This window comes from Hylaeus volcanicus, chromosome 2, assembly GCF_026283585.1.
Source record: "Hylaeus volcanicus isolate JK05 chromosome 2, UHH_iyHylVolc1.0_haploid, whole genome shotgun sequence".
Taxonomy (NCBI): domain Eukaryota; kingdom Metazoa; phylum Arthropoda; class Insecta; order Hymenoptera; family Colletidae; genus Hylaeus; species Hylaeus volcanicus.
This window is the reverse complement of record NC_071977.1, coordinates 26,727,295-26,748,972: the sequence shown is the minus strand read 5'-3', so window position 1 is coordinate 26,748,972 and position 21,678 is coordinate 26,727,295. Positions and strand designations below refer to the sequence as shown.

At 42.0% G+C, this 21,678-nt stretch overlaps 3 protein-coding genes across 6 annotated transcripts in view; 2 read left to right on the top strand and 1 right to left on the bottom strand.

Moving 5' to 3' along the window:
• The first annotated feature begins 232 nt into the window (after positions 1 to 232).
• LOC128872535 (syntaxin-17) lies at positions 233 to 1,880 on the top strand. The gene is made up of 5 exons (XM_054115339.1): positions 233 to 655; positions 726 to 921; positions 1,001 to 1,212; positions 1,302 to 1,518; positions 1,591 to 1,880. The coding sequence occupies exons 1-5, from the start codon at positions 524 to 526 to the stop codon at positions 1,737 to 1,739; spliced, it is 906 nt and encodes a 301-aa protein (XP_053971314.1). The 5' UTR covers positions 233 to 523; the 3' UTR covers positions 1,740 to 1,880.
• A 669-nt stretch (positions 1,881 to 2,549) lies between these two features.
• Positions 2,550 to 21,678, top strand: part of LOC128872536 (uncharacterized) — a 117,246-nt gene continuing 98,117 nt past the window's right edge. For both annotated transcript variants that reach the window (XM_054115341.1, XM_054115340.1), the window contains exons 1-2: positions 2,550 to 2,718; positions 13,202 to 13,301. In XM_054115341.1, coding sequence (XP_053971316.1) covers positions 2,713 to 2,718; positions 13,202 to 13,301 — 106 coding nt within the window. In that variant the 5' untranslated portion in view covers positions 2,550 to 2,712. The remainder of the gene's footprint in view (positions 2,719 to 13,201; positions 13,302 to 21,678) is intronic.
• LOC128872533 (uncharacterized) overlaps positions 4,217 to 21,678 on the bottom strand; it is a 357,175-nt gene continuing 339,713 nt past the window's right edge. For all 3 annotated transcript variants that reach the window (XM_054115334.1, XM_054115335.1, XM_054115333.1), the window contains exons 14-23: positions 9,466 to 9,913; positions 8,854 to 9,106; positions 8,258 to 8,333; positions 8,007 to 8,180; positions 7,419 to 7,790; positions 7,065 to 7,208; positions 6,770 to 6,983; positions 6,565 to 6,681; positions 5,865 to 6,068; positions 4,217 to 5,575 (exon numbers count right to left, since the gene is read on the bottom strand). In XM_054115334.1, coding sequence (XP_053971309.1) covers positions 5,352 to 5,575; positions 5,865 to 6,068; positions 6,565 to 6,681; positions 6,770 to 6,983; positions 7,065 to 7,208; positions 7,419 to 7,790; positions 8,007 to 8,180; positions 8,258 to 8,333; positions 8,854 to 9,106; positions 9,466 to 9,913 — 2,226 coding nt within the window. In that variant the 3' untranslated portion in view covers positions 4,217 to 5,351. The remainder of the gene's footprint in view (positions 5,576 to 5,864; positions 6,069 to 6,564; positions 6,682 to 6,769; positions 6,984 to 7,064; positions 7,209 to 7,418; positions 7,791 to 8,006; positions 8,181 to 8,257; positions 8,334 to 8,853; positions 9,107 to 9,465; positions 9,914 to 21,678) is intronic.

Genomic DNA, 21,678 nt, shown 5'->3' with positions numbered 1-21,678 from the left:
ACGTACCCGTATACCTCTGTAAGAAATATTTACCCAAACAAAGCCTACACAGTCATGCCTTCATTAATTTTTTCGATCTTTTACTACAATTGGGAACAACGCCGAATACATAGTATGAATGAGCGCAGAAACAGTACAAATGGTGCCATCTTTGTCTACTACGTCGAATCCTCGTGAATGAATCACCACGTGCTACGCAAACAGATGGCGGGGCCGCTACGAAAATGAGTATAACTTCAGTGCGTACGTACACATGAATAATCAGCTGATTGGTTATTTTTACGAGCTTCGGACGATACGAAAATAAATTGTTTGCGACTTGGACCGTCGTCCTATCGGAACAATATGAATCGTTGATATTTGGACGAAAATAGAGTTATCAAATTCGCTGTGGAGAAAAGGGTCGATCGTGCATTCTATCTATGGATACGTTTCCGAGAAACTGCGATTCAGTAATTACAGTAAAGCTGACGTAAATGGAAAACAGTAAGCACCCTTTGTGAGGAACAACAAATATTGGAAGATGTCGTCGTCCCCGGAAAGCATTGCTTTGAAGCAGCCTATTAGGCGACTGGAGATCCAAATTAATAATTTCAATGTCGCTATACCACACCACGTTGATTTGTTAAAGAGGCACAAAAGTAATATTCAGAAAGTGAGTATTATTTAAACATATTCCTTAGTTTGATAACAAGTGTTCGTTTGTGAATCCTTTGTCTTTACAGTATCAAGCGCAACATGAATGGGATAAAATGCACAAGGAAAATGTAAATGTATCGCGAATAGTAAAGCAACTCAAGGAGTTGTTGTATCAAATGGATACTCTTCGGGCCCAAGTTCTTGATTCTGATATTAATCAATTTGATAAACTGACTGCTAATGCTCGTGCAAGTATTATGGATGCAATTAAAGATTACTTAGGTGAGGGATAATGTTAATTCTAATTTGTGTTAGCCGTACAATCAGTAATAATAATAAAATTATGCATGCATGTTTGCAGAGCTTGAATTATATTTACCCATATCACGGCCACAGTCACCCGAAGATGAAGATCAGCCCAAAAGTCACCCACTTGACAATCGATATATGCAGGTGCAAGAAGAACAGCAAGAGTTGCAGCGTCAGCAGGCATGTCTGCATGCCTGGAACAATCTACAGGAAGACATACATCAGCTGCAGGAACTCTTTATTGAGTTCAATAAAATTGTAGATGTATGTTATTTAATCTATATGAGGGTTATTCCAAAAATAATTTCCAATTGGCTGCTAATAAAAGTAAAAAATTTATATCATGTAACTAGGATCAAAAGGAATTGGTAAATATAGCAGAAGATAATATTGAACTGACAAGCATAAATGTCACAAAAGGTGAACAGTTCCTTTCAAAAGCTGCAAGGTACAAAGTTGCTGCATACCCCTTAGCAGGAGCTTTAATTGGTACTTGTGTTGGTGGACCTATTGGTCTAATAGCGGGACTAAAAGTTGGTGGACTTACGGCAATAGGTTGTGGTATTTTAGGTAAGTTCTATCATTTTTATGGACTACTATATTTCATGTTTAGAATAGTTATAATATTCCTAATATATGCAGGATTTACTGGAGCATCATTTCTTAAGAAAAAGGAAATAGAATTACAAAATTCAAGAAACCCCACACAGCATAGATTGACAGAACAAAAATCTATACAAAAATCAACATCCTTGCCTGAAAGCTCGACTGAAAGCAAGAAAGAATTGTGACCCATGCAGAAATGCAATATTGGCATAAAAAAGAAGAATGCTTGTAGTTTTATATAATTCTAAAGGAATGACAAATTAATGTATATCTTCTACATTAACGTATATCTTTCCCAATTTTGTAAATAAAACTTTAGCGGAGGACATTAAGCATTATCAGTGATATTACAATTAAACATTTGAAGGAAAATGGCTTGTGATATGTTATAAAAAACTGTGTGTTAAACGACTTAAATCATATATGTATATTAGAAACTAGGATGTGCTAAACATTTGTGTGAAAAATTGCAAAATGTTCTGCAAGGATCAGTTCTCATTTTTTATATCAAAATGTTACTTATTGCAAAGTGAGAAATATTAAATCTTATTATAGATCTTAAGCGATCAGTTTTGACGTGTAATGAAGCACGACGGTTACAATAACCTAATCAAATGTGATAGTTTAAGAGAGGTTATCGCGAATGTTACGTCGAATATTTACATAACAAAAATTATGTATTTCTATCGATAATTGACACTTACCCCAATGTGAAAACGTTTTATATTTCCCTTCTCTGGAGGATTAATGTAGTGGAACACGGTGTCACTCAATGAAAACAAATTTTGTACGCTTCTTACTCGTTTACACAGAATGTTACGTGTCAGTTGTACACAAAAGCTGAGAGCCTACAATTGCTTGTATATAACGTTTGCAAATAAACTGTTTGACATTATGAATGAATAGTAAAAAATAAACTACTAATAAACACTGCACTTCGTATCACACGTGTAACGGCAATCCACGATTGACTTTGAACATATCGATCGTTCGATGTACGAGCGCGAACTTCGATCGATATTTCGATACATTGCAAGTATTACATTGCGAGAATTAATATGGTTGAAATTCAGCTGTGAGTGGTTCTGAATTTGTGACTAATTGCGACATAAACCAAGGATTAACAAACTTTGAAGAGAATATTAACAACTTTTGCTTATGCAGGTAATTATCTATATTCTATACACTTATTCGTAAGATAGATCGTGAAGCTATCAGGTACAGTTTCAAACTACAAAGCAAAACAGTATTTCATAGATGGTATAGTTCGTCGACTTCTATTTAAAACTATATAAATAGATCCTTATTTCCACTTTGTTTGCAAATTGTGTTTCGAGGAGGGATGTGGGATGACGTGAGAGAAATCAAAGGTTTAAATTCGCTACAAAAGGCACCCAATACAGTATATTTAGCAAGTAATAAAATACATCGGTGTTAGACACAGTACAATACTGAAATAATCATGTTATCAGTGTAAATATATATGTATATATACATTCCGTTATAATGATGCGGATACTTAAGTCTACGGACTAAAATGATCTACTTAAAAAAATATTAATAAATATCTACGAGCGTGTAACATTAAGGGGGCTATCGGTGTATCTTAAGGTACCGGTGTTAACGTTATTATCGTCATTAACTCGACATCCCTGATTCGAAGAGCAACACCAAACACGGATTCGATCGGAAAATAGATATATCGTTCATTTTCTTGTTCGTTTAGTCTCGCTTTCGAAGGTCGGGATGCACCCAGCCGGATGCACCGATTTTATATGGCATGTGCTGTTTACGTTTCACTTTTTTTACGCAATTTCCGTCGAATCTCTAACGACGTTTCATGTAATTTCGAAACGATCACACCAAGAAGTGATACAACTAAATCACGACCTGCGAATGGAAAGAAAGATCGGTAATACACGAGGTGGGGGGGGAGGGGGGGAGGTGCATCGGACTGTGCCGAGAAAACATTTTCTTTGTAACGATCTACGGGCTACGGCTACGTTTCTAAATACCTTAAAATTCTCTTCACGTACCCCAGAATACGAAACAAAATGTTTTGGTCACTGTCCATATAAGGTATCACTGATATACCTTGGCAGACCTTGGCAATAACAATGGCTAATCAACTGACTCGCTCGGAACCAGTGTAACAATACAGGAATTATTACGACGTGATAATTGCTGATTGCTACGCGTATCCGTTTTGTTACTTCGGTCGCTAAGCTCACCGAGTGTGACTATGATTGAAACCACTGCAGGCGATAGTGAGTTCACGATGGAAACCGCAACGAGATTTGCCATAAGGACGCGGCGTATTCATCAGCGAATCACGATCGAACCTGCACGATGGAATCGCTAAAGCTCCTCGAGGAGAAAGAAATTGGGCGCGAAACGTTTCGTGTGGAGCGTCTTAAGTCAAGCTTACCAACGCGCTTACTCTAAGCTTTCCCAAAACGTCCACAACGGTGTTAGAAAGAAAGAAAGAACGTAATCCCTTAAACGTTGATTGAAAATTGATAGAAGAGAATAAAAATAAAAAACAAACAAACGAAGACTGAGAGGGTGTAGAAATTTGGCTTTCGTGTACAGGCCAGAGTTGTTAGGTTTACGTCTACGGGTGATAAAAGGTTTTGCACAAATGACTGACATAAAAAGAATATAATATTATATGTATATATATTTAATATATAATCTGGAAATAATATTTAGACTATCGGTTATATTACTTGTGGCTACATCGTATAAACCTTTAATATTACATTATATTACAAAGTGGTATCTTGTATTTGTGCGCATTCAATTTTTTTCATTTTTTATTTTTTTTTTTTTGACATTCCTGAAGAGGGACGCGTTGCAAAGACCAAAATAGGGGGACAGACGACTAATGGAATACCCGAAGAGAAGAGAAAACGGGAAAATCGGTTGGTCTTCAGGTGTTTCATTATAAGCGAAACCGCTCCGAGTTTATCGTCCATACCATGCGCGAACACAACGTGGAGATGGAATATATCGATTCGTTTATTAACTACACATATAAATAAAGTATAAAAGTACCGTTAGACGAGTCATCGGGAATTGAAGAATATTCTCAGTCGCTGGTATCAGGAATGCCAATGTTAATGGGAGAAAAATGGCAACCGGTGCATGCCGTTCGCGATACTGCAGCGCGTGGTTAGGCATGCAGCCGTAACACATCTATACGTATATACACATATATTCTGCATATATATGCATATATCCCGTCGGAACGTATCTCTCTATTTACGATTCTCTTGAGCACGATGGTGGATTCGGAGGAGACAGTATAAGAAAATACACGTTGCCGTTACTTCTGAAAATCAATGGTTTATAAAAATCCAGACACGTGACAACTATGCGATCGCGTAGATCAGTGAAACACGAAGCGTATCAAAAGATAAATTCACTTGAAAGTTGAGCATACCCGAGAACTTCTGGTTCTAGCTTGCGTACGTGTGTGTTTGTCTATGTGTGTGTGTGTGTGTGTACCTCTCTCCAAACGGTGGTCGTTCATGTTAATTTGTATGCAACGGGCAATAAGCGTGATGCAGCGGTCTTATGGACTGTGTACGGGTGTCGTTTATACTTTCGTCTCGTGGTATGGTCGTTGCCACGATTGCTCAAGAAAATACGCGCTCTTGAAACGCACTTTAAACCGGTACCACGCGCGAGTAGCGCTGCATTCGCTGTGGGACAACTTGCAAGTGAATCGACAACATATATATGTATGTATACTCTGCTCTATATCAGTTGCCAGCCGGTTCAGGGGTTGGCGTTTATAAATTAATGGACATGTCTTGGTCGTAGGGTGCAAGATTGGTGTCGGACGAAGAAGCCGAGGTAACTGTTGCCGCGATCGTGCTGGTCGGTGATTGGAGTGGCGTAGACGTTGTCGGCAGGTGAGACGTGGGACTCTCCAGCGTCGAGTTCCAGTGACTTCTCTCGGTGCCGTCGCCTCCGTCGTCGGAGACGATCGAGATGTCAGCTATTATACCGCTTTCTGCAATGGAATTCGCGCAAAGTGGCGATATATGTTAAGTGGATCGATCACCTCGTTATCCTTGGTAGAAATATTGATGAGATTAATAGCAACGGTAGGTGTGGCTTTGAGTGAGCGTCGGTCGACTCAGGTTCGAGCACTCTTCAGAAAATTTCAATATTTATTGGGTTACAGGTAGAAGAATACGACGATCTGCTGGTGATCTCATCAATATTTATATCGAGATGGTAATATCTAGGAGAGCTTTCTAGAGCAGATAGGCATTTCCATATTGGAAGCATGAACGTACCGACGCTGCACTGACTATTAAGAGTAGTGCTACGGTGATGTGGCCTAGGACTCGTATCCAAACCAAGGTTCAGCGTCGTGGGAGGACCGCTGCTGCCACCGCTACTCGAGGACGAGCTCACGGAGATCACGCTGTGCGGCCTCCTGCTGCAACGTCCCGAGTCCTCTGACGTCGACACCGCTATCGAGTTTCTAAATCTAGGTGCTGTTGGATCGGAGAAAGCTCGATCAATATTTAGGCTACACGGATTTTTTATTTATTTTATGCGACATCTGTGTTACACGACGCCCGCCGCATTAGATGTCAAGATAAACTTTCGTGGAAGAAAATAAAGTATTTGAAGAGGTGAGGTGGAACTTGGAAGTGTGACGTACTAGAACGGGTAGATATAGAGGAGATCGAGTTGGTGCGAGTAGGATGATACGAGGATTAGTTTGTAAAAAGTGGGAAGTGTTTCGTAAACAAGACAAGGATCGTGTATAACACTGGTGTTTAATAACCGACAAGAAATTAAGATTGAGAAGGATTCCAGTTAATATAAAGTACGCAAAAGACTAATCTGAAATCCTAGAAGAAGTTGATGGATCAGAACACACTGTTTGGCCAGCGACAGACTTCTTACGAGATTCGAGTGCAGAGCAAGTAGAAAAAGTAGACTATCGAGAAACCCGTTCGTTTTCGGGGCGAGCGGCGTACTTACTCTTCGACAGTTGAGCTACGCTGATAGAACGGTCATTGATCTGATCCGCGCTAGGCCTAATGTCCAAACAAGGTTTGTTTCCGATGCCCATGCTAGACATCTCTGCCAGGCGCACTTCTGTACCGTTACAAAAGGCATTCTCGTTAAGTCCCGCCACAAAGGCCTCCCAGAGGACGCTACACGTCAAAACGCACAGTCGGCTTACCTCTGTTTCGCAGCGCCTGCTTCCATAAAAGGTTGCTCAGTTCCTCCGTCCAGGCTTTCTTGATGTCCTCGCTGGCGCACTGCAACGTGTACGTGTCACCCGGTTTCCTCTTGCGGAACCAAATCTCGAACTTCGTGGGCGAGTCCGCGATCACGGCGGTCAGCCCTATGTCCGTCGTTTTGATGCTGTGCTTGTAGATGTAGATGTCAAGGTTCTGAAACGAGGTAAACGCGTCGGTTACTTAGAAAAACACGGAAGAACAAACGCAAAGGCCTGAACACGGGAATTGTCTTACCTTTCTATCGGGGAATCTTCTCGCCTTGCTGAAGAGGATGAGGTCCTCGAACAGGAAGACCTGTCGCAGACACTTCTTCCCTTTACCCTGCCAGACCAAGAACTCGTTCTGACGTAGCAGTCTCCCCTGCTCCTTCACGTTCACCTGCAATTTACATCACCGTTACAATCTGTAACGACGCGAGATTATGGCAACAAACGCATTACATACACTCTCCATCGCCATTGATGACGCGACTGTTTCTTCTACTACATCATTATTTGTTAGTTAGTACATTATCGACCCCGTGGCTTACGCGCGGGGGTCTTAGCGTTCTATTTTTCTCGGTTCAAAGTAAAATTGTAGAACACGTACGTCGCAATCTCGAAGAGAGTCCATCGCCAGGAGATCGTTTCCGTGGCGCAGTTGGAACCTGACCATCTGCTCGGCCGCCCTCAAATCCGCCTCCCCTTCGACCATCGGCTTCATACCGTCCTCCTTCTCCTCCTTCTCCTCTTTGCCGGACATTTGCTCGGAGAGGTCGGTGCCGGCTTTGACCAGCTGCTGCAAGAGCAACGCGTACTTCCCCATTCGTTGGACCGGCTTCAAGAGGTAGCTGGCGAGGTCCATCTTGTCGCCTAGCTCGAGCTGCTTCTGCTTGAAGAAGCCGGTGCCGTATTCGGCCATCAGGGAGTCCGAGTTCGGCTTGTTCTTGTTGTACAGCGCGTACAGGTAGAATTTCTTCTCCTGGAACATGTGTGAATGAAGGGAAATCTGAGTTGTCGATCGACGTAACAGAGTTATCAGAGTGGGAGCCTCTCCAAGCATTTACTTAAACGATACAGTGCCGGACGAAATGACAGAACATTTAATGTACATAGATCATTTAAAAAATGGTGGAAACCCAGAGAGCTAAAAGGACTCGAAGGAGGCTTCGATTAAGAGTCCAGAAATAGAACTCACGTGTCTGAGGAAGCATTGTCCCACGTTCATCGGCGACTGCTCGCACTGTTCCAGTTCCCGCAGGAAGTGTTGACTATGGAACTCGTAGATCTTCTCGACGTTGCCGAAGATCACATTGCGCTGTCCCCTGAGTGCCTGGGGGATGTCCTCCCGCACCAGCTCCGGGATGTAGTTCTTCGATAACAAAACGATACACCGTTAATCGCTACGCGATGATCACGAGTTTTAGCGAATACGCAGCGAACAGTTACCTCTATTATGTACTCGAGGGACTTCACGTAGTCTCGTTCGGTCTGTATCATTTCCCTCATTATGAGCAGTATTGTTCTGCAAGGTGAAATTCCTCGTTAACGACGCCGCGTAAACCTCGGTACACGTAACGATTCCGTATAAACCGCGGGATGGAATTATTATAGATAAACATTGTGCATTGTTCGTCGCGAGCCGAGCCACGGAACACGGAAGAACCATCGCGGTTTGCGCGAAAAGCGTAATGCGAAATCCAAAGTCTCTCACCGACGAGACACGGGGGATTTCGACGTGGAAACTTTTAATGAGAATATCAATCAGACTGGCAACGGTAATTACGCGCGGCCATCGTTAATTGCGTAGCCCGGCTGACGAAAGAAAGAGGAACCAGCGTCGGATCAAGATTTCGTAGACCCTTGGTCTAAAGGTGATGCTTGATGAGGTACTTTTTAAATGGAGAACTCGGATTATTTATACGACGATTCAGAATTCATGAATGGCTTGGCAATTTATTCGTGGGGCTGACAGGCAACGCCTGATAGGTCCTAAGAGGTCATGAACCCCGAGGAGATACATGAAATGACACTTGGGTACGCACTTTTTGGCCTTCATGCCAGGCGCGATGCTTGCCGCCCTGTGCAGGTGCGAATTCACCGGGGGTTTCACCAGTCGTCGCGGCGCCGGACTTCTGGGCGGCGTTCTTGGTGGAGAGCAATCAAGGAGCTGCTCAGCACTCTCTCGAAGCTCTGCGATGTTGTCCAACACTGGTCGACCGCCACTTCCTACGGACCCCATGCTCTCCATGGGACAAGCGTAAGACGCGCTACTGTCGCTGTCGTCCCACGAAGTTCCTGAAAAATTGTAAAGGATTTCGGAATAATGTGCGAACTATATTTCAAATATAGTGATAACCGGTCAAATGGCCGCTTTCGAATTTTTGTATTCACTTTTCATGCGTCATTCAAATTAGTTTCACGTAAAATATTGTTGTATTTAATTGAAAGAAGTGTTTTTAAAACTAGTCATTGGTCCCATCACAGTAGAAATAGTTATAAATGAACGTCGGTAGGTTTAGTGTTAATAGCAATGGAGTTCGCTCAATACTAACTCCGATTACCGAGTAAACAATATTTCCTCGACACTAGTTACTCGACAAACTCCACAGAAAAAGTTCCAATCTAAAGCAAACGGCTCGAAGAGTAAGACGTACTTTTGGTAAGACTGTCCTCCCAGGACGTAGCAGACTCCGAGGCGGCGAAGGATCTCCTCCTGGCCGGGCTGCCTGGTGCGGAAGTAGTCCTCGCCATCTCGAGGGCTTCCGCGCACTTGTTCCTCGCGATGCGGCATTGTTCCAGGAGGATCTCGTTACCGAGCTTCTCGGCGAGCGCCATCATTTCCGTGAAATGCTCGGCCGGCAGGGGTGGTCTGGCCATCAGGAACTGCTGGGCCCTTCTCTCGCCCGCGAGACGAGCCTCCTGGGCCCACTCGTACGCGCGATCCTGCAGCAGGCAACATCTCGACGTGTCCTCGAGGTACTCGCGCCTGTCCTCCAGGCGGAAACCGAATCCTCGGATGTGCTGCTTCAGGGATCTCGCGAGCTCACGGAGTCCGCTAGCGCTCGCCGCCTCGGCAAGGTCGCTTCCTTTATCAAGATGTCTCTGCAACAGAAAATCGTGGTCGTTCAAGTGGTATTCATGGCTTGTATCCATGTAACATTCATAGGAACTTGAAGTATATGTATTAGGTCGTCCTAAAAATGCTACTTATACTTTTGCTACTCGAATTAATACACGAAATGATGTGTTATAAAAAATATTTTTAATCAATTTAACCAATTTAATCAATTTTTCTACCTATATATATATACTTGAATTCATGTGGGCACCTAGGTAACCCGTTGCGCAAATTTGCATTTTCGCAAGACAAACAAAACGGAATAAAGTAGCCTCACATCCAAAATAACCAAAGTTAACTAAACGTCAGGCTCATAAATTCGTATCTTCCCTCGCGCGACTCTCCCCAGGCGCAGTGTTTGCACAGATTTACCATGAATGCGATATTGTGTGTAAACACACATGGAACTATTTCGGTGGGTCGTGTGGCAACAAAAGGGGACGATAAAGGCCCTTCTTCTTCGTCGGTGGAAACGATATCCTGTTGTCTCCGAATCGAACTAGAACTCCCGCGGTGCGGCACGAAACTAATGGAGGGACCATAAATCGACATATGGGGAAAGAGGAACCTGGTGACGAGGCAGGGGGGGCTGTGTGGTCTCGGCTACACGGGGGACATTGTCTATTTGCGCACGGAAGCGAACAAGGGTCTGTTTACACAAAACCTACTTCATCCACAGGGTGTTCGTCTATGGTGAACTTGGCACTCTTCTCAAGCTACGAGTCGAGGCCTAAACACACTCTCGTAATTAAGAACGGTATAGCAAACGGAATTATTCTACCACAATTGCGAATGAATATGCATTAGATCGTATTACATTTGTTTATGATGCATTAACGTAATTGATTAACGAAGCAGCCATTAGGTGGCAGATGTTTCTCGTGTGAAAGTTTGATCCAAAGTCTTCTCTTGTGGGAGACGTGAAGGGTTTTGCTAACGAGTTCTCTAGCGTATTTAAGGTGGAATGTCATAATTTTTGTGTTAGAATGGCTGACATATGTATTTTACTTTAATCAAATTTTTATTCGAATCTTGTGCATGCACACGGTAATTTAATCTCAGCAATTACAGAATATGTGTATAATGGAAAAAAAAGAGTAGCAGAAAGTAGCGTAAGAAAAATTGTTTTAAAATTGAGAATGGTATTAATTGAATTCAATAAACCACAAAATTATTCTAAAAGCGTACCATATAACATCGCGATGTTTAAAAGGGTTGAATAACCCACATTAATCCATGTAACCAACAACAAAAGTTTCACGAACAATCTCTCTTCAACTGAGAATACACAGGACATTACATAAGTAAACATTAGAAATCGCGTTACTTGGCAAGCGTCGAATGTCTCCGAAGCTGGTACCCATTTTCTTTTTAATCAACCACGAAGAAACGGTTTTCAATATATCTCACGGGACTGACTGCGCGGCCCCTTTCCACTAGGGCGATACGTACCAGCGATCATGGGAGCGTGAAATCCCGTTGGACATGGATCGGTACCATCCCGGAGCAAGGACGATCCCGATTGAGTGCCCGTGAAGAAAGCACATCCCACGGTGCACGGGGCGCGCCATAAGGACTCGTTCATAAACGGAGATATATGGATCGCGCAACTGTTCGGCTTGTAGAACAAATTTACGCCTGTAATCGCGGCGACCGAGTATATTTCTTCCATCCCTATGGGGCGCGTTACGAGCATGAAACCGTCCATAAATCGACGCACGTGTCGTCCCTGGAATTTCGCGTCGTGTCTGCGCAAAATGGAGAGTCCAAATCGTAACGAAAACTGCGGTAATATTTTATCATTTTTATGGTCAAATGTTTACTAGAGTTTGCATAACAGCTTTAGGAATTTGGTGTGCCAATCATAAACTTGATATCGTGGATTAGAGTTATTGCTCGGTAATTCAAACATGTGGTTTGCGATGAACTGCTTGATCGTGTTGGGTAATAAATTACTTCTGTATCGAAAGATGAAGTGAAAAATTGGCGTGATTGGAACTTTCAGCACTAGATTGCGGATTTGATGTATTTGTGGCTTGTGATACTACGGGAAACATACATACGCAGTATATTAATATCTTAGATACGTTTGGTATATGTGATTCTATAAAGACATAAAGTCAGCTGTTTATTCGTTATTAACCCTTTTAGACCTGGCATCCAAAATTCGAGACACAAAAATTAAAAATGATCGACTCGCGTTGCCAAAGGTACATTTGATTAAAGTTTCTCTGTTTCACAATCGGTTGAACCCGCCGTCGCAGGACCTCTTCGTAGGGGAAGGCTCTTCCTTTCTGTTTGCTCTTTCTCTTCGAGGCACGTGGCCGGGGGGTCCCTTAGGGCCTGAAGCCATCGGAAGCACTTTTCTCCGCTCTCGGAATGGAGTACGCGAATCACAAGCGTGACACGTGCGGCATTATGCCGTTTGCGCCGTTAACGACGCACCGTGGACACCATTGATCCAAGTTTGCCGAACGGTTAACGAACGGCGTTAACGATCCTGGCAATTATTGTGTGAGCCTCGCCGCAAAATTGATCGTTATCGCTGCAATTTTATTCAACTTCATGTAAGAGGAATGCGGATTCTCGATGCACAAGTGAATCGAGATTCTCTGTATTGAAAACTCGACGTGTGTTGGGAAAAATATGTATTATTATACGATAGCAAATGTTCTAGTTTCGCTCGGAAAAATAGAACTTCTGCTTTATATGTAAGTAATTGAAAAATGAATTCAGTTCTTAACGGATGTTAGAGAGCATCTCGACTGTCGCGATATTGGGTAAAAGGATTCCTGGGGTCACTGTTTCACATACGCCAGTTTAAAAGAATGATTATCGTAGATTTCATCTTCATGCTCTGTTTTTTATTAATCTAATTCATTTTTCAAAGCTAGACAAGATTGAAAGAAATCTAATGCCATAAAAGTGAAGTATCAAAAGACTCCAGATTAGATACTAAAATGTGTAAGTCTCAAAAGCGACTGAACCCGCAGGCAACGATGCTTTTAATCATTATCTACGATTCGTCGTGCCGATACGGGTCGTCGAGCAAAATTAATGCACGTGGGAAGCTGGAAACGCGTAACCGGGACGCTTGACGAAGTTTCAATTAGGATATTGAACTTCGCCGTCGAAACGAATCGATTCGCGTTGCGTCCGCCCGCCTGATTATGAATGGCTGGCGCGGTGGGTGAAATATCGCCAGGGGAGGCTGGCGAAGGCCTCTTCCTCGTTCCCTGTCGCGTTTAATCAACGAAATCATTTGGTTTCAGGGCGCGAATCCCTCGCGGGCGAGTCTAGCCTCACGGGCAGAGGTTGGAAACCTTCCGACATTAAAGTGCTGCGCATTACTTCATGGATTTCACGCTTCGTGTAAGTACACTCAATTTTGTCAAAATCTGTGTTACATATTTAATTTTGCCTTCACCTATTTTCTTCCACTATATCAACCAGTTCTATGCCATTAACGAAGTGCCTCATACATTTATTTTTACACTGAAACTACTGAAAATTAAAGGCAGTTCATATAAAAAGTTTTTTATTTCAAACATCAGGTTCGAAATTAAAATTATGTAGCAAATTCCTCTGGAGTCTTTCCGCTCTGAAGGAGTTCAATGTCCTTCAGACATCAGACTCCCTAACCCTGCTCTCTGCTAAAGTATCGAGGGTGATTATCGATTGCGAACTCGAGTGGAAATTCGCCCGCATCTTGACGAAAGTCTCAGCGAACGAAACGGCCCGCATCTAATGACGAAAGCGTACGAATAATACCGCAATCACCGCTTCTATCGCGTCCTCGTTAGAGAAATCATTTAGACCTAGGAACACCGTGAAAGTATGCGTGCGCATACCTCATTTCCCCGCGTTTCCATATTTGTAAGCACGTAACACTGCGTGGCTTGTTCGCAGCTACGTTTAATTAATTCACTGGAAACACGATAAGTACACGATATGGAAGCGAATGAAAGGTTTTTTAAACTGAAAAAAATATATCTACATTGATAAAGTTTCTACATTCTCAAAAAATTTCTATAGTTTAAGCTCTTAGACATTTTGTGACACTTGAACATTTTTTTTCTGACAGAAGTATTGGACATATTAATTTCGATCTTTGTGGGTATATTTATTTATAGCTTGCCAAGCAACAGAAATTTTTCAGGATCATAAAAAATTGATTCTGTCGAAGTAAATCATGCTCACGTCTGGTGTGTGTGTGCACAAGAACATATGTCCACTGAAACTGAAGCTGTAATTAACTAAATATAGTTCACTCCCACCGCGTCTTAAAATAGAGATCGAAGTGTCAGCAGCATTTCTTGCAACATTTCTTAGCCGCGAAAAATCGTCGTCCCAGCCATTAAGCAAATATTATAGTTACATAATCGAGACGATCGGTTCATCGTCTGGACACAGTTGCATATTCAGAACGCATCGAGCGATTGGATGGTAGGTCCGAGGCTGCAATTACGATCCATCGATGATCGTCATCGTCGGATCGTGACACGACAAACATCCGAGCCGTAATTACATAACGCGCTCGGTAGACAGACGCAACAGGAAAATCTCAATACAGGCAGGCTCGTACCTCGTTATTACGCTGGAATGTAGAAAGGCGTCTCTCGTCGGTGCATAATTGTCCAAGCGTGAAAGCCGATTAGGCTAAAAAACGTGACCAGCCTCGTTGGATCGGAACGGGTGAACAACGCGAGTCCATTAATCGACGGGTATAGACAATTAACGCGATAAATCGGCAATTAACGCGGCCTGGAGTCGCGACATATTATTATTAAGATAACCACGGCGCGAGCTGAGGAACAGAGCTAGCCAGTGATTATTACGTGATTAGCTCTTGTCATAGTCACTCGCAATTATCGGATCAATCAAGGATCATAAACTACATTTGTCAGCTGCGATTGTGAGTCAAGAATTAAGCAGGCTTCCGGGGCTAATCGTGATTGTTCTTTGATCGTTAGTCATAATTGCTGACCATTCGTTAATGGATTGCGAAATTTGTGCACTTCTAACGAATACATACGTGGAGGATGTACTATGTACGGAATATTTGCACTGATGCACAAGAATATATTATTGTATTGTTTTAGTAAATATACTGGTCAAGTATTGTTAATTATTCGTATATCAATCATTATTGTGGACCATATTTTGTCCAACACGTTATTACGTAATCGATATTTATGTAAGTTTTTTTACGTGTAACACACAGATATTAATTACATCATAACTTACATGCAACACGTAAATATCAATCACATCGCAATATCTACAATGTAATAGTGCAAATAACTGTCCAATGCTTTATTGCTAACTAACTGCTGTAAAAACTTAACGCGCTTTTATCCGACACTGGTACCGATTCCTTCAACCAGAAAAACCCTCGTTTTCCCCCAGTACCTCTAATAATTTGATCTGCGACTGTAGATATCGAGCTTTTTTCGTCGGACCGTTGGACTCGTAGTCGTTTATCATCGACGCGTGTCGACGTGCTTCCGCGTCCACCGACTTTCTTCCGAGGTCGAACAGTCGTTCTGCTGGCGGCCGTCAGCTTTTTCCAGATTCTCGACTATCGATCCAGACGTGTCGTTCAGATAGAAAACACGTGCCCGACTGGTATTTCAAATTTATTATAGTATACATCGTACTCATTTTTAACGAACAGACTGAAATTGATCTTGCTCTTTCTTCGACACTTTTAATTTGTAATCAATCTCTGTACTTCCCATTATTTCTTCTGTGAAGTCCATGAGAGTTCATGAGAGTTCATTAATAGTCTAGAACGAAAGGCCTCCCTTCCATTGATAAGCATCTGTTCTCATTAAAAATATTTCTCCTAAATTTTTGTTAAGACTCAGTCACTGAATTCATTTCTTACTAGCTCACAAGAAATTGCAGAGTTTGGGTTAATCAACAATCTCGATCCTTTACTTAAACTGATCGATCTGCAATCCCAAAATCTCTAATTTCTATTACAATAATCTTCCATTCATTAATTCCTAATTTCCCTTGTGCGAAACGACGTACAAAGTTCCACGTGGAATTTTTAACCAAAGCCTGAACTATCATTCATGCTATCCGACTCAATGTAACTCGAAACGTCACAGAATTGCACGGATTAAAATAGAGGATCGTCTAAAGTGTCCCAGCAATGATTCAATCAAGTTATTAGCGAAATAATCGGGGCTCTGGTTTCTGATGGACCCCAGCGTCTTTTTCTACCAGCTCGATACGCCATCACTCTACACCGCGAGCTTGACACAAATCAAGTACTCGGTACACGTGTCAAATGCGCAGCGTAAACGAGCTCCGAGAGGTCGGGGTCCGGTTCCGAACGGTTTTCCTAGTCAGACCGGAATTGAGGATTGCGAAAAACACGATTCTCTGTTTCCACAGCGGGCGAACCTGCGACGATGAACGTTCCAGCATTTCCTCTCAGCTGGAGCGGGTTTAGGTTGTTGACCATCGTAGAATTTCATGCGAGAACGTGGCGTCTACCAGTCCTGGGGCAAGCACTTGGTCATGGCCACACCGGAATTTCAAGTCAACAATGTCAGGTGTCGGTGGTTGCGGGTGTCTACGAGTTCCTGGGGTTCTTTAGCGACTTGCTTAGAATGCGTGGGTTCTAGAATTTGTAGAATGCATCCTTTGCAATAACGTCTTCTAAATTACTTGAAAAATAGTAGAAAAATAAAACACTATGAGAGGAAAATAAAACGAGTACCCCCTAAACGATAAATTAGTAATCGAAGTCCGTAGTTTCGAAATCAAATCGAGGTCCTCGAGTCGCAGACTGTCGCCATTCCCACAGAGCTGTCTGCATCTGTATTCGTATCACGCATCTTCTTCGTCCGTTCCCATAAATCAGCGCAGCTTTCGAGAACTGTCTTCCAGCATTAAGGTGTCGTGAAGTATTAATTATTCGTCGCATTTCTTCGCACGTCTCGGTCGATGTATATCTTTACCTTTTTACAAACGATCCTTGGCCGCGAATAAACGTGAAAGCGAATATTTCTAGCCGCAAGTATCGGCGGCTCGCTCTTTGCACTTGCAGCGAGAAAGTACCAGCGGAATTTTCTTCGCGTGGAACTCGTTTGATTACGTTCGAATCTATGGGAAGTGAAACGTTCTAAATGCAATTTACCCGGCTCCCAGCGACAATCACTTCCTTTCGGTAATCGAACAATCTTTCAACGTTAATGGTTATATCGCGCATGGGAAACGGGAGGCAAATACGAACGATTGCAAATCAATGTAACGAGATTTCCTTGTCGGCTCTATTAACGACTAAATCAGTATTACTTGGACGAAATATTAGTGTAGTTATTAGCTACACTGTCGAAGAATTTTATTAGAGGGGTTTTCGAGCGTGAAGATCAATGGAAATGTTTACCGGAGAGGCAACCGATCCGATGGGTAAAAATCGCTTTCCACGCGGCTTCCCCTCTGGATTGAAAAACGAAAGCGATCGTGACAAGGCATTGTCTCCCTCGACTCGAAGTTCCTCTGCAACGAAGCAGACGGACCCCAACGTAGCCTTCCCGGTAACAAATCACCTGCCACGATAACTTTCTCCTATCGCGATGGCACGTTACCGAAACGGCAGAAAATTCCACGCGGTTTACCACCGTGCACGTGCACCAAACCCTGGCGTGATGGAAGTCTGCGAAGATTTACGTATGTAGAAGACGAGGCGATGGTGCACTGTGAGCCACGACGGATTCGTTCAACGATCCCGTGGATACCTATTCAGACCCAGCGGTGCCTTCAATATATTAACCTTCTAGTGCACGAATTTTATTTCATCTTTCAAAAGAAAAGAAATTATTTTTGCACGTTCCTCGCTAGAAGAAGTATACTCCATCTTTCTATATATTAGTTTCACTAAATGCATTTTACATTTAAAATACTCAAATTACAACCAGTTTGTCTAAGGATTCTAAAGACAAACCTAAACTAAAGAAAAATGAACGACAACTTATTTAGGGTGCTGCGTGAATTTGAATCTTTCTGTGGCACCATATGAAAAGTTGCAAAAACCTCGACTATGAAACTTCGTTCCCTGAAGGCAGGAGCTTTCCTCGGGTCAAAGGGCAAAGAAATTCTGTCAAAGAGGTCGATCGTTAGGTGCCGGCCATATTAGAGAGGACATCGACTGCGATTGAAAGCCAAGCATTTTACGATCGTTAAATCGGAGCCATTACGTTCAGGAAAGGCTGCCGCGAAATCCTATATTTTTCTCGCAACTCGAAGAAGCGGAGAATACGCGTGGAATATTGTTATTGCCAGCTGGATTAGAGTTATTGCGACGGTAATTGCTGAAAGTAAGAGTCTTCTCTGCACGGGAAATCGCTATCGTTTGTTTACCCTTGGGCTATTGGCGTCCGCCGAGGAAGAGTTGCACCGAGACGAGTAATGTGACTTCGTTAGGATTCTTATGGGACATTATAAATTTCTACGGATGGTCTGTGAAAGTGACGCGGAGCACCTCGGCGTTCGAGGTCAACGATGCTTCTATCGGGAAGCTATGAATTTTCTAAAGTGATCGTGTATGCGGGGAATTAGCTGCCAACGTCTCGAAAGGGAAACTCGAGGAGTTTCTCCATCTTCGGTTAATTAAATCATTTTTTTAAGGTATTTAAATTAAGGGAATCCACAGGGATCCTATTTATTCGAACAACCTTGATTTAAACTCTGAATCACCCTTTCCTTTCACATCATCGACATTAATTAGTCTTCACGAATACTGATGGGTGCTTTCATCAGATTGACAACATTTTTGAATGGTTCTTATATTATAAAATTAATCTTCTCAAATATTTTTCTATTTTTTCACCCTCCTTCTGGTGCCTCTATAAAAATAAAATCTCTTGTCTACTGATTCAGGGTCTCTAGGACAACTTCACATAGCGGAGTCTAATAAATTTTCAATCGTGAACAAAGTAAACCTATTCTGTTTAAAGTAAAGGCTTCATTTCCGTTTCTGGGACGCCAAGATCATTTTCATTGTTAGAATGATCGAAACGATAGGGCGCGGGGGATCAAGGCGAATCAAAGCAGATCGATTGATCGCGATACAGCAGCTCCGTTTTATTAAACGATTTATTAGAATGCACGAGCCGCGGCTACTGTGCGAACACAAACGATAGTCGAGAGGATTCCACGAACTGGATCATAGATATTCATTTACGATCCACATTTATCGCGATCACGAGAGCGTTGCGGTTTGGTGGCTTGGTATACTTTGTGATATGCTATAACTAGGTAATTTATCGGTGATCTAACAGATTTATTAGATGTAATACGAGCGTTTTGCGTTTTAACGATTTGATAATGAATTTTGATATCACCTCGTTTTTGTGGAGGTCAATTATCCAATAAAGAAGTAGCTCCTGTTCGCTATAAAATTTTATATTCGTTAGTATAATATTCCTCGTTCTTTAATTGGAGCCAATGAATTTGTTGTCGCATCTCGAACGAATTTAAGTTTCATTAAACATAATTTATGTTGTATTATTTTTCGTTTTAAATTTATGTTAGCAAGTCTGCAGGTATACTCTTCGCCATAGAAGGTTGCCTGCAGAAGTTCGACAGGTATTCTCGCAGGTTGAATGACAATTCGAGTTCTCGGTGCAGGTACAAACCACGAGTGCGGTTACACTTTCTGAACCATTACGGAGAAGTTCGCGCACCACATGCGATTTACGATAGATTGAAGAGTAAAAGACGCACCTTTCGTGGTTACGCATTCCTCTCCAGCCCATTTTCCTTTTTCTCTACTTTGTGTGTCCTTGCACGTTTGTTCCAAATGTATGGAACATTTTTATTTACAAATAATACCGACTCATATGGAAATATTTTGGAATAGTAATTAGTTTATTCTAGAAATAAATTAAACGATTCTCAGATAAAATATGGGAAAATCTAGACAAGGCCACAAACATTTTGCATTAAATCTGGACGAATCTGATCTTCACTGATCCCAAGTTTAGAGTCTGATTAATTAAATTTACGTAGATATTATGCATAATTTCTTATGGGTCATTACTTCCCAGTAGATTGTAGAGGAGTATTAAAAACTTCGGTACTAGAAAGTTTAAACATGGAGCATACAATCTTCTGAAATCGGGTCAATTGCCGCGAATAAAATCGACGACGATGAACCTTGATAACATAAACAACATTTCTATGGAAGAAGCACTATAACTACCCAATGGATAATCGCGAGCGAACATATCGCTGGATTTCTACTCCCGCAGTAATAGATCCCATGATCTAGTCCGCGTTTGTGAAACTGGTGAAGGTTTCGTAAGTCACGATACATCGATTCCAGCTAACTATGCCGTGGAAAAAGCGGGAACGCTTTCGATCGGAAGATTTTCGATTAATCCACTCTAGACACTCGACTCGATGAATTTTTATTACTCTATCTATATTTAAAAAAATTCTTTTAAATTTCGCTATTTTTCTGTAAAGTGTCATTTCAACAATTTTCATAAATCGTATTCCATCTGTAATAGAAATTCTTGTCCCTATATGAAAAAATTTATATACATTTCTTCACAGCTCTATAAATAAATATGCTAAGTTTAAGAGACCTATTGTCAACAGTATCTCAGTAAAAAATTCAGAAAGGCTTCTTTTAGGGTTCTAAAATACACGACTTAACGCGTCTATTGCCCCAGCAGCCAACGCAGTCCTTTCAGACGTTCCAACGAAGACAATTATTTCTGGTCATCATCGAAGGTCATAACTTCCCTTTCAACTATTCGCTGGCGAAACGCGCATTCCCGTTTTTAAACGCCACAAAACGGCGAGACGACCACGCGCGTGATTTAACGACCCTGTAAAATGTTTGTCATTCACGAGAGAACTAACGTGACCACAAAGCGCCATAGGCCGTGGCATAAAGGAACCCCGCATCTGTCGCTCCCAGTGCCATTGCGGTGCTCAGCTATCGAACGGCCCGGAAAATGTGTTCTTTCTTCGGCGTGAAAGTCCGCAGCTGCAGCTGCTTAATCCTGCACGCTCGAAATAAGAGTGATCGCGATCCATGAACTTATAGGTCGGTGGTCTTGCCACCGGCACGCAATCCTATTCCCAGTGCCGCGAAATCACATCTAAATCTATCTGCGCGAAGAGATACAGTCAGAAGAGAAATCGAGAAAGGAGGGAAATGAAAAATGTGTCGAGACGTGAAGAGTAAATATGAAATAGATAGGACAGGAGACTTATGGTATGGGTGTTTCTTTGGTCAAGAATAAATCGGAATTGAAGAATACGATTTTTTCGTAGGAGATTTCGTTTTCGAGTGAATCCACTTTGAACATTTTTGGGGCACGCGTGCTACTGTATTATCTGCTGGAGCTGGTTGTTACTAGTTGCAGGATAGTAAGATCATCAGTAAATAGAGAATGTTACCAGTGATGTATAGAAGTGCAAGTTGTAGCAATGAGTAAAAAATAGACACAATAGTCCAAACGTAACGGGTTGCACGTGCTCCAAACGAACATCCAAATCGATTTCCTCCAAAAAGTAGCCTCGTGCATAAAAATTCTATTTCACATTACCAATTTACTTTTACGTCAAGAATCATAATAGAACGTTCTAATAGTCTAAGGTTAAGTTACTTTGTTCGATTATTAAATCGAGAAAGTACACGAAGGCTTAGAACCATAATTGTCACTGATTAAACAAAGGGTTCAAACTCGCTCTGAAATGAATTCTCAAATAAATT

Coding starts and splice junctions, on each gene's coding strand:
- LOC128872535 (XM_054115339.1), top strand. CDS start 524: ATGTCGTCGTCCCCGGAAAGCATTGCTTTGAAGCAGCCTATTAGGCGA. Junction 922..1,000: donor TGCAATTAAAGATTACTTAG/GTGAGGGATAAT, acceptor GCATGTTTGCAG/AGCTTGAATTATATTTACCC. Junction 1,519..1,590: donor AATAGGTTGTGGTATTTTAG/GTAAGTTCTATC, acceptor TAATATATGCAG/GATTTACTGGAGCATCATTT.